General features: G+C 50.9%; 1 protein-coding gene across 5 annotated transcripts in view; it reads left to right on the top strand.

The window, feature by feature from the left end:
* Positions 1 to 282: 282 nt before the first annotated feature.
* BCAP31 (B cell receptor associated protein 31) overlaps positions 283 to 15,327 on the top strand; it is a 28,033-nt gene continuing 12,988 nt past the window's right edge. The window contains exons 1-4 of one of the 5 annotated variants that reach the window (XM_050775365.1): positions 283 to 376; positions 1,443 to 1,578; positions 4,236 to 4,336; positions 10,441 to 10,588. In XM_050775365.1, the coding sequence (XP_050631322.1) occupies positions 1,487 to 1,578; positions 4,236 to 4,336; positions 10,441 to 10,588 (341 nt within the window). In that variant the 5' untranslated portion in view covers positions 283 to 376; positions 1,443 to 1,486. Of the gene's footprint in view, positions 377 to 416; positions 508 to 615; positions 1,221 to 1,439; positions 1,579 to 4,235; positions 4,337 to 10,440; positions 10,589 to 15,327 lie in introns of those variants that run through there. The other 4 variants (XM_050775366.1, XM_050775369.1, XM_050775367.1 and 1 more) reach the window with 4 other exon arrangements.

The raw sequence follows: 15,327 nt of genomic DNA, 5'->3' as shown, positions 1-15,327 counted from the left end.
CTCCCCCACCAACCCCGTTCTCGCCCCTCGGCAGGGCCTCTCCGCACCACAGAGACGTGGGACGGCCTCGCGGACTAGATAAGCGGCCCTCGTAGGCCCGCCAAAGCCCCGCCCCGCCCGCGTGCTCGCTCCACCCCTCCCCGCGCGCCCGGAGCCCCAGGCGCCGCTTCCTCTCGCGCTCGGGGCGTCGGCCCTCCGCTCGGGGGCGGGGCGGGAAGCGGCGGTGGGCGGAGCCTCCGGGGCCTCGCGAGGGCTAGTGGGCGGTGCCCGGCGGGCGCTTCCGGTTTCCGGCCGCGGGATGAGGGGCGGGGCCGGGGCTGCTGTGGGAGAGTTCGGCTGCTGCGGCGGGGCCTGCACGCTGACTGTGGGAAACTCGGTGAGCGGGCTCCGCGCGCCAGGCTGAGCTCCGGGACCGCCGAGGTTCCCTGGCCCCTTGACGAGGGAGAGAGGCGAGCGGCGCGGGGAGGCCCGGGGGCCGGGGAATCTCGGGGCCCGCAGCCTACCTGGGTGTGAGGGGCAGGGGAGAGGGGAAAACGGGCGGTGCCTCTAGAAGCTGGGCTCGGGGGCGGGGTGGGGGGCGGTGAAGCCCCACCTGGAGGAGCGGCCTTGCTGGGCCTCGGGGACGGTGTGCCAGGCCGGGGTCATGTCGGCGGGGCCCACGGTGCGCGCAGTCGGCTCTCGCTCTGGGTGGGCGCTATGGCCCTCGAGGGCTACTGGAAGGACCCCTGGCTTCTGAGGAGACTGCGTCTAGAACTTTCCCCGTATGGGGCCTTGAGGTGCTTGGTCTAGACCTGCTTTTGCGCTTGGTCCCGAATTCTGCTCTCTAGGAGTCGCTCTTGCGGGCCTCCAGCCCACCGGAGGCGAAGCGGCCCCGGGCGGAAGGCCGCTTGAGCCTCGAGGGAGGTGCCGATTTCTCTCCGCGGGCGCCGTGGGGACGGTGGGAGGCGGGGGCGTCGGCAGCGCTTGGACTAGATGCGGCCTTGGGCCCGCCTGGTAGCGGGGATTTGGGCCAACAGAGCGCCCGCCTCTGCGGCTGAGTTCTGCCTGGCGGGGAAGGGAGCGTCCAATGGGTGCCGAGTCGTCCTCCTCTTGGCGCTCTGGCACTGCTCTTCCCGAAGAACGCCTTTCAGTTAAATGGGCGTCGGAAATCTCGGGCTCCCTGGGACAGGGATCGTCGGGAGAGGCCGCTCTGGACGTGTTGACACACGTGCTGGAGGGGGGCGGGTAACTGACCAGCGAACGGAAGTTTGTGGGGCCTGTGAACGCTGCTGGCCAAGCGGCCTTGCCTAGTGGAGCCCTGCTTCCGCCAGCGCGTCAGAGACTGTGAAGCAAAGTGCAGGGGGTCGAGTGGAGAGTGGCGGCCCCAGCCTCGCAGGGTAACTGAACTGGATGTTCTTGGCTGCCCAGCGCTTACAAATCCTGTTCCTTCTGTGCCCTGCCAGGAAACAAGCTCACATCTCCCTGTGGGAAACCTTCTAGCAGCAGGATGAGTCTGCAGTGGACTGCAGTTGCCACCTTCCTCTATGCGGAGGTCTTTGTTGTGTTGCTTCTCTGCATTCCCTTCATTTCTCCTAAAAGGTATGGCTTGTGGAGCAAGCAGGCGAGTTAGGCGGGAGGGTCCCTGTGCCCTAGCCCTGGGACTGGTGTGTGCAGCTGGTGGACCCTGGAATTGGAACCCGATGGAACAGGTAGAACCTGTCAGGGGTGGGGGTGGCAGGGGTTGTGTTTGTTATTGCCAACCCTCTCCAGGGTTCTGCTTCGTCATGACTTGCTCAGTTCCTTTTCCTGTGTCCCCTGCCTTCTGGTCTTCAGAATGCCCGCGAGAGGCAGGAAGATCCATGTTACAGTTCTGGAAATGATGCCCTCCCGCCTACTCTTGGCCCCCGGGGTCTTGGGATGGCAGCGTGGGATTCGGAAGACTTGCACCACTGGGTCACGTTGTTGCTGATTTGGTGACTCTTGTCCTAACTAGTCTCACTGGCATTGCGCAGTGGCTGCATGAACATTACTCAGCCTGTGGAGGATGAAGCCATATTCCCTTTTAATGAACAGAGGACCTGTTAAAAGTGAATTGGAAGTTAATTGTTAATTATGTATAATACCTGAACACGTCCCTATTTAAATTCACATATTACAAATAAGGCCAAATCTCCACAGGTTTTTTTTTTTTTTGAGACGGAGTCTTGCTCTGTCGCCCAGGCTGGAGTGCAGTGGCCGGATCTCAGCTCACTGCAAGCTCCGCCTCCCGGGTTCGGGCCATTCTCCTGCCTCAGCCTCCTGAGTAGCTGGGACTACAGGCGCCCGCCACCTTGCCCAGCTAGTTTTTTGTATTTTTTAGTAGAGACGGGGTTTCACCGTGTTAGCCAGGATGGTCTCGATCTTCTGACCTAGTGATCCACCCGTCTCGGCCTCCCAAAGTGCTGGGATTACAGGCTTGAGCCACCGCGCCCGGCCCTCCACAGGTATTTTTAAAAACTGTTTTTTCATGAAAAATTATCCCTGATGTGATACCACAGAAAGTATGCAGCGCTGCCTGAGGAGGATTCTTGCAGAAAACCAAACCTTCGTACAGTTGACAAGACATGCAGAGATAGAGGGCCCCGGGGAGCTTTAATCTGGGAAGCTTTAGAGGACAGACAATCTGATTTCTACACAAAGCAAATTGGAAAAGCAAATGAAAGAGGGGAGGGAAGGGGGAGCTTCCATAAGAAGAGGGATTTAAGACATTTATCTACCAAATGCCAGATCGGTACCTTGCTGGGTCCAGATTCAAACAAATACTGTTGCCTACCGTGATTGGCATTTTCATCTCTAGCCCTGATGATGAGGGCTTCTTGTTGGTTTGAACAATATGTAAACACTTCTGAAGTCTCTTCTTAGAGCTGCATCCCAAAGCATTTGTGGAGGGAAATGATGTGAGGTCTAGGGTCCATCTCATCATAACCCAGGGTGGGGGGGGATATAGGCAAACCAAGGTTTATCATGTGGAAAGACAGTTTAAAGAAATAACATGTGTATGGGGCAGACATTTTGAATATTACAAAGGGGAGAACAATGAAAAGTAAGTTTCCCTTTTCAGAGACTATCAGTGTGTTTTCTTTTTGTTGCTGTGGTTTCTTTGTTTTTTTTTTTTTTTTTAATTTTGAGACAGAGTCTTGCTCTGTCACCCAGGCTGGAGTGCAGTGGTGTGGTCTCGGCTGACAGCAACCTCCACCTACTGGGTTCAAGTGATTCTCCTGCCTCAGCCTCCTGAGTAGCTGGGACTACAGGCGCCTGCCACCATGCGCAGCTAATTTTTAATATATGTGTGTGTGTGTGTGTGTGTATATATATATATATATATTTTTTTTTTTGTAGAGATGGGGTTTCCAGACGTGAGCCACTGTTCCCAGCCAACTACCCGTGTTTAAGATTAGTTTTCCAGGCCAGGCGCGGTGGCTCACGCCTGTAATCCCAGCACTTTGGGAGGCTGAGGCAGGTGGATCACGAGGTCAGGAGATCGAGACCATTGTGGCTAACACGGTGAAACCCCGTCTCTAATAAAAAACACAAAAAATTAGCCGGGTGTGGTGGCGGGCGCCTGTAGTCCCAGCTACTCGGGAGGCTGACGCAGGAGAATGGCGTGAACCCGGGAGGCGGAGCTTGCAGTGAGCCGAGATCATGCCACTGCACTCTAGCCTGGGTGACAGAGCGAGACTGTCTCAAAATAAAAAAAAGATTAGTTTTCTAGACATTTCGATCTCTACGTGGACCAGCACCTTTTTTTTTTGAGACAGGGTCTCGCTCTGTCGCCCAGACTTGAGTGCAGTGGCGCGATCTCAGCTCACTGCAACTTCTGCTTCCCAGGTTCAAGTGATTCTCCTGTTTCAGCCTCCTGAGTAGCTGGGATTACAGGCACCCACCACCATGCCTGGCTAATTTTTGTACTTTATTTGTAGAGACGGGGTTTTCGCCATGTTGGCCAGGTTGGTCTTGCACTCCTGACCTCAAGTGATCCACCCACCTTGGTCTCCCAAAGTGCTGTGATTACAGGTGTGAGCCACTGCACCTGGCCTTTTTTCCAACACTCTTGAATGGATATCAAATTAGAGAATTGCAAGCCACTGAGGCTGACTTTGTGTGGGCTATTCGGCCATTGGAGAAGAGTGCAAAGCTGGATTTCCATTTTGCTCAGGGCCCTAGAGCCCGTGTGTGTGCTTTCTCTTCAGCTCCCGTCCTTTTTGTCGTCTTCACAGATGGCAGAAGATTTTCAAGTCCCGGCTGGTGGAGTTGGTAGTGTCCTATGGCAACACCTTCTTTGTGGTTCTCATTGTCATCCTTGTGCTGTTGGTCATCGGTGAGTGAGCTGTGGCTGAGGGCAGCTACATGACCTAGACCCCGGTCTCTGATGCAAAACCCTTTGCTGCTTTTGATGTGTAGCATCCAGTTTTGGCTGCTGGGAGATAGACCAATGAAATGCTGTGTCTTTCTCTTGTGGGAAGGAAGAGGCTCCCTTTGCCCATGCTGCTGACCTCTAGTCGGTTCTTCACTTTGAGGCCCCTCTAGGCCGGGCATGGTGGCTCATGCCTGTAATCCCAGCACTTTGGGAGGCTGAGGTGGGTGGATCACCTGAGATGAGGAGTTCAAGATCATGCTGGCCAACGTGGTGAAACCCCATCTCTACGAAAAATACAAAATTATTTGGGCATGGTGGCGGGAGCCTGTAATCCCAGCTACTTGGGAGACTCAGGCAGGAGAATCGCTTGAACCCAGGAGGCAGAGTTTGCAGTGAGCCTAAATCGCTCCATTGCACTCCAGCCTGGGCAACAAGAGCGAAACTCCATCTCTAGCAGTGGGCGTGGGCTTATACCAAAGCAGTTTGTGTGCAGCCTTATGATGGCCACCTTACATTGCTTTTTTTCAAGACCTTGGGAGAAGGGACGCCTTAGGTTTCTGAGGCTGCTCCTTAGGTCACTCTAGAACTGAAGCTAAGGGAAGCTAACTGGCCTGTGACCTTGGTCTGAGTAGTGCTGCTCACCAGTCACTTAAACAGAGTTGCCTGGAGCAGGACCTTTAATGGGGGACTGAGCAACTAAGCACACAGTGAGCCTAGCTGGGAAGTCCTGCTGTTCCCTGTAGTAGGAGGAGGAGGACACAGAAATGTGTGGCAGCATATCTTGGGGAGAAATCCTAGACCTCTCTGCATCTGGGCTAGACTTGAGGTTTTCCCAGGTCCTTCCAGCTCTGTAGTTCTGTAAACTCTGACATTGAGGTGCATACCAGCAGGTGCTTGAAAGATAAACTGGTCTAAGGGCAAGCAAGCTCAGGGATAAGGCCAGGCCAGGTGGTGTTAAGATGAAAGGCAGACATTTTGCAATGAGGTGGTGGGGTGACCATCTGGAGACAAGAATCAATAAAGCTCTTGTCTGACTGTTAGATGTTTGTTGTTTTGCTGTGGTAAGTGATCGATATGTTCCCCTGTTAGGGTTCCAAAATATTGGCTTGGCTCTGCTGTGGACACCACTCTTTTGTCTCACAGCTGTGGTGCCTGCCTAGGTGTGGAACACTCCTCCCACCGAGTCCCAGCAGAAACGCTGAGCGGGTGAGGGGCTGTGGTTCAGGGGAATGTGCAAAGCCTCACCCACCAGCTTCAGCATTAGGCATTTCTCCTTCCTGCTGTCTCAGAGCCTGATAGGATATGTTCAGGCAGGACTGCCTCTGAACAGGCCAAGTGTGACCTGACAGCTTCCAACCACATAGGGTAGGTGCCAGCTGCCCGAGTACCTCAGTGTTCTTGAAATACTTGGCAAGGCCCCAAGAGGTAGCTCTTTCTAACCAGGGTTCTCTCCTTGAGCAGCCTCCAAGCCAGGAGTAGGTAGGGAATGTATGTGTTGTCCCCAGGCTACTGAGTTTTTGAACTGAGCATGTGTGTTTTGGCTTTTGGGTCTGGGGTGGGGATAAGAACTGGGGAAGGGAGGGACCACGCTGAGGATGATTCCCTCAGGGCCTTGCCCCTTCCCCAAACCAGAAAGAGTATGTTTCTTTCCTAGAGCAGCTGAGTGGGCTGAGAGATCCTTTGCGGAATCCAGTAGTTGACAAAGCCTTCATTCTTTTTTGGGATCAGGGAACTGCTTGGAAGTTCTAGAGGGACATATGGCCATGATGGCTGGTTACTTCCTACTCTCATGTTAAGCATAATCTAGAAAGATCTGCAGAGCCTTCTTCAAATAGAAGTGTTAGTCACAGGTACTAGTGAAGGGTAACGGGCATAACTAGCTAGAGCTGTGGCCTTGCCTGGGGGCGGGGAGGGTTGAGAAGATCCGTCTGGAGGGTGGAGTTGCTGAGGGTGCAGGATCTTCCCACCTGGGCTGAGACCCGAGACAGGAAGGGCCGGGTTCTACTGTGGGACTTGGGTTAGTGTTGCTCAGTCTCCCATCCCCACTCATGGTCATTGGCCAAGGTGGTCCTTAGGATGGTGGGATTCCTGGATGCAGGTGATAGTGTAAGGAAACATGTTTATCTTGTTTTTCTGATTACAAAAATAATGGGTAATCTTAAAAACTCAAAAATTGAATTTAGAAAGTTAATCTCCTGGCTGGGCACGGTGGCTCACGCCTGTAATCCCAGCACTTTGGGAGGCCAAGGTGGGCGGATCACAAGGTCAGGAGATCGAGACCATCCTGGCTAACACGGTGAAACCCCTTCTCCACTAAAAATACAAAAAAAAATTAGCCGGCGCTGTGGCGAGCTCCTGTAGTCCCAGCTACTCAGGAGACAGGCAGGAGAATGGCATGAACCCGGGAAGCGGAGCTTGCAGTGAGCCGAGATTGCGCCACTGCACTCCAGCCTGGGCAACAGAGCGAGACTCCATCTCAAAAAATAAATAAATAAATAAATAAATAAATAAATAAATAAATAAAAAAGAAAGTTAAACTCCCCATAATCCCATGTCCCACAGGTAACCATCATGAATATTTTGTTGTGCATTTCCACAGGCGTTTTCTATACTGACATCTTTAATAAAATGTCTACAGCAGTGGGATCATACTCACAAAGTATTTATGTTTCCTTCCACATTCCTGCTGGGACATGGCAGGAGGAGCATTCCACACCTAAGCAGGCAGCACAGCTCTGAGACAAGACTGCTGTCCATAGCAGAGCCCAGCCAATACTTTGGATTGTGCTTTTTCTACTTACTGCACCTTAAACATTTTTTTTTTTGAGATGGAGTCACTCTCGCCCAGACTGGAGTGCAGTGGCGCCATCTTATCTCACTGCAACCTCCACCTCCCAGGTTCAAGTGATTCTCCTGCCTCAGCTTCCGAGTAGCTGCGGATTACAGGCGCCTGCCGCCATGCCCAGCTAATTTTTTGTTATTTTTAGTGGAGACGAGATTTCACCATGTTGGCCAGGGTGGTCTTGAACTCCTGGCCTCAAGTGGATCTGCCCCACCTCGGCTTCCCAAAGTGTTGGGATGACAGATGTGAGCCACTGTGCCTGGCTGACATCTTTTTATAGCAATCTCATTCTTCTTTTTTTTTTTTTTTTGAGACAGAGTCTCGCTCTGTCGCCCGGGCTGGAGTGCAGTGGCCGCATCTCAGCTCACTGCAAGCTCCGCCTCCTGGGTTTATGCCATTCTCCTGCCTCAGCCTCCCGAGTAGCTGGGACTACAGGCGCCCGCCACCACGCCCGGCTAATTTTTTGTATTTTTTTTTTTAGTAGAGACGGGGTTTCACCGTGTTAGCCAGGATGGTCTCGATCTCCTGACCTTGTGATCCCCCCGTCTCGGCCTCCCAAAGTGCTGGGATTACAGGCTTGAGCCACCGCGCCCGGCAATCTTATTGTTCTTAAAGATCATGTAGGCCAGGCGCAGTGGCTCAAACCTGTAATCCCAGCACTTTGGGAGGCCGAGACGGGCGGATCACGAGGTCAGGAGATCGAGACCATCCTGGCTAACCCGGTGAAACCCCGTCTCTATTAAAAAATACAAAAAACTAGCTGGGCGAGGTGGCGGGCGCCTGTATTCCCAGCTACTCGGGAGGCTGAGGCAGGAGAATGGCATAAACCCGGGAGGCGGAGCTTGCAGTGAGCTGAGATCCGGCCACTGCACTCCAGCCTGGGCGACAGAGCGAGACTCTTGTCTCAAAAAAAAAAAAAAAAAAAAAAAAAGATCATGTAGCATTCTCTCATGTGGTTGTGCTATAATTCATTCTTTATAAGCATCCTCGAATCATTGCAAATTTATGCAAATACTTCTGTGGGATAAATTCAGAGGTGGATTGTTGAACCCAAGGGTATGAACATTTTGCATTTTATACAGGTGTGCTGTCTTTACCCCTGCTAACAGCGTTTGAGAGTACTTGCTTCGTGGTACCGAGGGATGGGCAGATTTTTATAATGCAAGATCAACATAAAAACCAAGCAACCTAAAACCAGAAATTAAGAACCCCATGAGACCGGTGCCCTGACTCACACCTGTAATCCCCACACTTCGTGAGGCCAGGCAGTTGCTTGAGCTCAGGAGTTTGAAACCAGCCTGGGCAACTTGGCGAAACCCTGTCTCTACCAAAAATAGAAAAAGAAAAGATTAACTAAGTGTGGTAGCACACACTTGTGGTCCCAGCTACTGGGGAGGCTGAGAGGTGGAGGTTGCAGTGAGCCGGGATCATGCCATTGCACTCCAGCCTGGGTGACAGAGTGATACCCTGTAACCCACCCTAAAAAAACCTTGATACCCATACAGTGCCTCTCTCATATGGGAGTTATTAAGAGCATTCTTTAGGTAGATCTTAGTGTATTGACTTAAAACGATGTCTCAGGATGCATGAGGAAAAGCAGTAGGTTTGGTGTGGCTCAATTTCTACATTAGAGACAAATGTAAGTATGTTTTTAACTGGAGCTCTATGTGTAACAGCGGCTCTTTCAGGAGCAGAGGCTGCTCACTGACTCAGCAATTATTTCAGTGCCCACTCTGCACCCAAAACTATCCCAGGCCCTGGGGATATAGTATAAAAGATTTCTGCTCTTATGAAGTTTGTAGTCTAGTTTGGGAGAGATGGACCCCAAAAATGTGTTTAAGATAATTTCAGAGATGGGTGTCTATTACGAAGCAGGTAACATAGGGTAATGTGACTAAAAATGACTTTAGATGAGGTGGCCACATTTTTATTGTGTATATTGCTGGAGGTGATTATGTTATGGGATCCTTTCCCCTTCTACATTTTGGGTGTGTTTGAACTTTCCATGAGTGTGAATTCCTTTTGTAACCAGAATAAAACATTATAAATAATAAAACCCGTTGTAAAGCTTTGAAATGAAACCCTTGACCGCTAGCTGGCATCCTGCAGGTCTTGACTCCTGTTTGTTTGTTTGTTTGTTTGCTTGTTTTGTTTTGTTTTTTTTGAGACAGAGTCTCGCTCTGTCGCCCAGGCTGGAATGCAATGGTGTGATCATAACTCATGGCAGCCTTGACCTCTTGGGCTTAAGCGATCTTCCTGTCTTAGCCTCCTGAGTAGTTGGGACTGCAGGTGTGCACCACCATGCCCAGCTATTTAAAAAAAAATTTTTTTTTGTAGAGACATGGTCTCCCTGTGTTGCCCAGGCTGGTCTTGAACTCTTGGCCTCAAGCAGTCTTCCTGCCTTGGCCTCCCAAAGTGTTAGGATTATAGGCGTGAACCACCACATCTGGCCTGGGTCTTGACTCTTAAGCACCTTAGATCCCCTGAGCAGGCATTTCCATCACCAGGTTCAACCTGGCTTATCATGGCAGGGAGGTACCTCTGGGCCGACTTGAGATGAGCAGAACAAGACGTGGTTGGGAGCACCATGGGAAAAGGAAGCCACCCCCATTTCCAGAAACTCTTTGGGCTTGGTTCGCATCTTGAACTGCAGAGCAAGCTTGGGGGCCTGTGTAGAATAGGGCCAGGGGTTGAAAAGCTGGAGGAAGGAGTGGGTCTGAGGATGGGAGCTTCCTTTTTTTTTTTGAGATGGAGTTTCGCAGTTGTCTCCCGGGCTGGAATGCAATGGCGTGATCTCGGCTCACTGCAACCTCTGCCTCCTGGGTTCAAATGATTCTTTTGCCTCAGCCTCCCGAGTAGCTGGGATTACAGGCGCCCACCACCATGCTGGGCTATTTTTTTTTTTTTTTTGTATTTTTAGTAGAGATGGGGTTTTGCCATGTTGGCCAGGCTTGTCTCGGACTCCTGACCTCAGGTGATCTGCCTGCCTCTGCCTCCCAAAGTGCTGAGATTATAGGTGTGAGCCACTGCGCCTGGCCTGAGGGTGGGAGCTTCTGACAAACAGCATCCCATGAGGGGTGTGTGTGCGTAGAAGTGGGAAGAACTGGGGAGGCCGATTTGAGGGAAGTGAATCTGACCTGTTTCATGCCGCCTGTCTGCCTGGTATGGCCTTATCTTGCCCTAGCGTCCGCTAAATGCCTGTCTCCTCTCTGCTCCACCACAGATGCCGTGCGCGAAATTCGGAAGTATGATGATGTGACTGAAAAGGTGAACCTCCAGAACAATCCTGGGGCCATGGAACACTTCCACATGAAGCTTTTCCGTGCCCAGAGGAATCTCTACATTGCTGGCTTTTCCTTGCTGCTGTCCTTGTGAGTGGGGTTTGAGGGGGCAGGTGCTGTGAAAGGAGCCATGGGCTAGCCAGGGACACGGAGCTCAGTGGGCTCAGTCTCCCCCTGTGACTTTGATTCCTCCTCAGCCTGTGGCCTGGACCCCAAAGCCCTGTCTGTGTTAGGGAAGCCACATAGTTTTCTCCTGACCTCCAGAGGCTGCGTGGAGGATAGGAGAAGGCTGCTCGAAATATCAGAAGACCCTCACACACCACATACTCTGAGGCAAACAGATTACTGTCTCATACTCTGTTTGCATGGAGAGTGAGGTGTAACGGGTAAGGCCTTGCCCTCCTCTGGGAGAGGACCTTCAGAGTCCAACTCACAAGGGAGCAATTGAATGGGGGGCTCTTTGTGTTTGGGGTGCTGACCTAGGGACAGCAGGTAGAAGTGACACGAAGAGGCTAGGCCTCTCCTCACCTCACCTCAGGGCCTTCCCCACATGAAACTCATGAGGGCATGTTACGTTCCATGGCAGCCAGAGTATTTCTGGTGATGTTTTTGGTAAAACTAAGTGCCTTGATCAGGGCCAAGGGTAACTAGTTGGGCAAAACTAGACAACTATGAAGTGCCTATTTGAGCCTGGGGCCCTGTTTGCTGCCTCCTGCTTCACGCAGCCGTTCTGATCCGCAGGGCCTGGCTGAGAGGTGGATGGGAGCTCAGACCAAGGGTGTATGAAGGCATTGGAAAGGTGCTTGCTTTGAGGGTGGAGCTCTCATGACTTAATCACTTCTCAAAAGGCCCCACCTCTTAATGCTACCGCAGTGGGGATTAAATTCCAACACATGAAGTTTGAAGGGCACTCAGACAATAGCACCAAGTGATTCTCAGGCTCACAGACAGTTATTCCCCACTTGGTTTTGTGCTGCGAGACTCAAGAATCTCCATGCCTAAGAGATTCTTGCTCTCTAGTCACCTGGTGTGTCGTGCTTTACCAGGCACTAGACTTGTCTTAAAGTCTGTCGTTTAGATGATTTTGTATTCTCTGCGACCAAGTTGGGAAGAGGGGTGGAGGTAGAAAAGGCAAACACATTTTTTCAAGATGATGGGTTTGATCACAGATTTGATCAACAAGCTTGTTATCTTCAAACTTAGGAAAGTCAGGAAATGAGAAGGCTGGGAGGAATGAGACACATACCCTAGATTTTTCAGGAAGTTCCAAACAAATATTATCTTGTGGTCTGAGGCTGAAAGGGAAGCAGCTCTGGAAGACTGAGTCTCAAAACCAGAATTCTGAGTATGATAGTCAGCAAAATGAGGAAAAAAGACCACAGTGAGGAGGGAAAGAGAGGAAACTAGGCCATCTACCAGAAAAGCATCTAGAGCTTTAAGAATAGTATGGGGGAGGGGGTGGGCTGGGCATGGTAACTTACGCCTGTAATCCCAGCACTTTGGGAGGCTGAGGCAGGCAGATCACCTGAGGCCAGGAGTTTGAGACCAGCCTGGCCAACATGGTGACACTCTGTCTCTACTAAAAATACAAAAAAAAAAAAAATTAGCCAGGCTTGGTGGTAGGTGCCTGTAATCCCAGCTACTCTGGAGGCTGAGGCAGGAGAATTGCTTGAATCCGGGAGGCAGAGGTTGCAGTGAGCCGATATCGCACCACTGTACTCCAGCCTGGGCAACAGAGCGAGACTCTGCCTCAAAAAAAAGGAATAGTATTGGGAAGGTAAAAACCTGCCGGGAGCTCTGAATCATGAAAGATATGGAGAAGTGGGGAGAAGGCAGTCCCTTTTATATGTCTGTGTAAGGAAGGAGATGGAGGGTAGGTGATCAAGGGCAAAGGAAACACTGGGATGAGAAAATGGAAATTACAGGTGGGCAAGAGTAGCATCCCTAAATGATGTACTTTGCACTTAGACTTGATGAGATTATATCCAGAAGCTGTTGAGATCATCTGCAGATGAAATTGCCACCGATGCTTGAGGATTTGCAGAGTGGGAGAGATACTGGCAGACTGCAGCCTGGCAAACATCCCAATTTCCAAAGGGAGAAGGTAGATGAGGAATTGACCTGGGGAGGGTTGACTTTAATCTCCAACCATGCTCTAGAAAGAATAGCTTGTATGCTTTCGGAAAAGAAGAGTGGGATCATTGGTGACTGCTGTGAATTCCTGGAGAAGTTCTGTCAGCCTTCTATAGATGGAGTGTAGATGGATTTTTAGCATGACGCTTGCCAGTCTGAGTCTGTTCTTAAGGACCAGATGCCAAAGTGTGGGGAAGGTGCCGGCAGAACAGTGTAGTTAGGTGTGGTCCTAACCTACATGAGTGGCTGCCTTGTGGATTGGCTCCATCAACACATCCACGTAGAAGCCTTAGGGGGCTCACTCTTTTTTTGAGACGGAGTCTCACTCTGTTGCCCAGGCTGGAGTGCAGTGACTCCATCTTGGCTCACTGCAAGCTCCACCTCCCGGGTTCATGTCATTCTCCTGCCTCAGCCCCCCAAGTAGCTGGGACTACAGGCACCCGCCACCACGCCCGGCTAATTTTTTGTATTTTTAGTAGAGATGGGGTTTCACCGTGTTAGCCAAGATGGTCTTGATCTCCTGACCTCGTGATCTGCCCGCCTCGGCCTCTCAGAGTGCTGGGATTACAGGTGTGAGCCACCGCGCCTGGCCAGGGGGCTCACTCTTTACATCTGGCTTGCTCAGTATTTATCTGTACGAGGATGTTTGTCATGGTGAGCAGAAGTAGGGAGAAATGGATGCTAGGAGGAATAGCAAGAAGGTTAGTGACCATTCAGCATCCTCAGCTATCTAGATGGGCTTCCTGATCAGAACAACTTTAATGAGACTTGAGTTTTCAATGGGGAGGCATTATTATAGGCATGCATGTAGGTTCATAAAGGGCAGGGAGGACTGGGCTACCCAGGAGCTCAAAGACTTGGGGGTTGGAGCTTACTGCAACTCAGTTTGAGTTAGTGGCAGAGCTACTGCGAAAGTTAATGAGCTGTTAGCACCCTTGAGTGAAGGCTGGAGCTACTAGGAGGGAGGTGCTGGCCCTGTCAGGCTTGCTGCCATTTCTGTGATATCTGGGGGGGGCTGCATTCAAGGGCCAACTTTTTGAGAACAGATTGCTGCCTCAGAAGCTGTTATAGTGGTAGCAGGTATGCCAGTGCTGGTTCCCCACAGACTGGTTTTTAGTAATAAGTCCTTTGCTCTCCTGATTCCATTCTGCTTTCATGATCTTGTTTCTAGGACGACTCCAGGTTGGGCACTACGGGTATTGTCTGACCATGCCAGAGGACAGTGGAATGGTCACCTCCCTCCTGTGGCTTTGGGATAGCTAGGCTACTAGACGAATGTGTTACGCTCAGTGTAGTCCTCTCTGTGTGCCTTAGTGTGAAGTTAGGATGTTCCAGGTTAATTTCTACAGTCGACATTTTAAAAAGTTGACATATAGTAAAATTAACTTTCTGGCATACAGTTGTGAGTGTTTTGACATGCAGAGCATCAGTTAATAACCACCACAATCAGGATGCAGAACAGCTTGTACTTTCCTTTCTACCATGAATGCGTGGCTTCCGGTAAAGGCAGTTCTCATGAGACCCTCCAGTATACTCCCAAAGTGACGCCTGGAGGCTAGAATGCAGAGTTCACTTTGGCCTGCTTTTGCAATCTGCTCTCACAGTCCTGATTTGCTCTCTGGTGTCTATAGCCTATCTCACTTTTCTGTTACTATTCCCTTTGACACGCATGTGAGGCCTCACCTAATTCACTGTTGAACAAGTCTGACAAGCGAGTGGCTCTACTACTTTCTCAACCAGATGGTTCAAGCAGCCACACACATCTTGCCCACATCTTGGCTCACCAGTTGCCCATAAGTGATCTAGTTAATCATTTCTGGAATTTTGGCAGAAATATATATTCCTTGCTAGTCTAAGAGTTAAATCTAAGATGTTGGCTGTGACCCTAGAGGAACTTGGCTTTCTGTGTGATGCTCTCGTCCAGCCTTACGGCCACGCAGCCCATTTGCAGCTTGCAGAAAACACTTAAAAAACAAAGCAGGCTGGGCGCGGTGGCTCACGCCTGTGATTCCAGCACTTTGGGAGGCTGAGGTGGGCAGATCACCTGAGCTCAGGAGTTTGAGACCAGCCTGGCCAACGTGGTAAAGCCGCGTCTCTACTAAAAATACAAAAATTAGCCGGGTGTGGTGGTGGGCGCCTGTAATCCCAGGTACTCTGGAGGCTGAGGTAGGAGAATCACTTGAACCCGGGAGGTGGAGGTTGCAGTGAGCCAAGATGGCACCATCGTACTCCAGCCTGGGTGACAAGAACTAAACTTCCCATCTCAAACAAAACAAAACAAACAAAGCTGTCCTCTTCATATTTCCGTTAAGAAAGTTATACCTGCTCATTGTAAAACAAACCCCCCCGCCCCCCCAAAAAAATAACTTTACATAATAGAGAAGTGTCAGGTGAGCTCCCCTGTGGCCCCATCCACAGAGATAGTGGCTGGTAATGGTTGGTGTGTTTCTGAACTGTTCAGTAAATTTTTCCATGTTTGGATAACTTTCTCCTTACAAGTGCCAGGGCTGCTTTTGCACTGTTTTGACTAGCCCTTACCACCCAACAGCGCATCTTAGCAATTGGTCCACATTCTTCACATAGACCTCCCTCATCCTCAGCCATTGCGCAGTGTTCTGTTGTTGGAAGGGATTGTTGGGGTTTAACCAGTTCCCTACTCAGAGATGTGTGACCTGGTTTGAAATCTTTTTTTTCTA

The sequence above is a fragment of the Macaca thibetana genome, chromosome X (genome assembly GCF_024542745.1).
Source record: "Macaca thibetana thibetana isolate TM-01 chromosome X, ASM2454274v1, whole genome shotgun sequence".
NCBI lineage: Eukaryota > Metazoa > Chordata > Mammalia > Primates > Cercopithecidae > Macaca > Macaca thibetana.
This window is presented reverse-complemented; position numbering and strand designations above follow the sequence as displayed.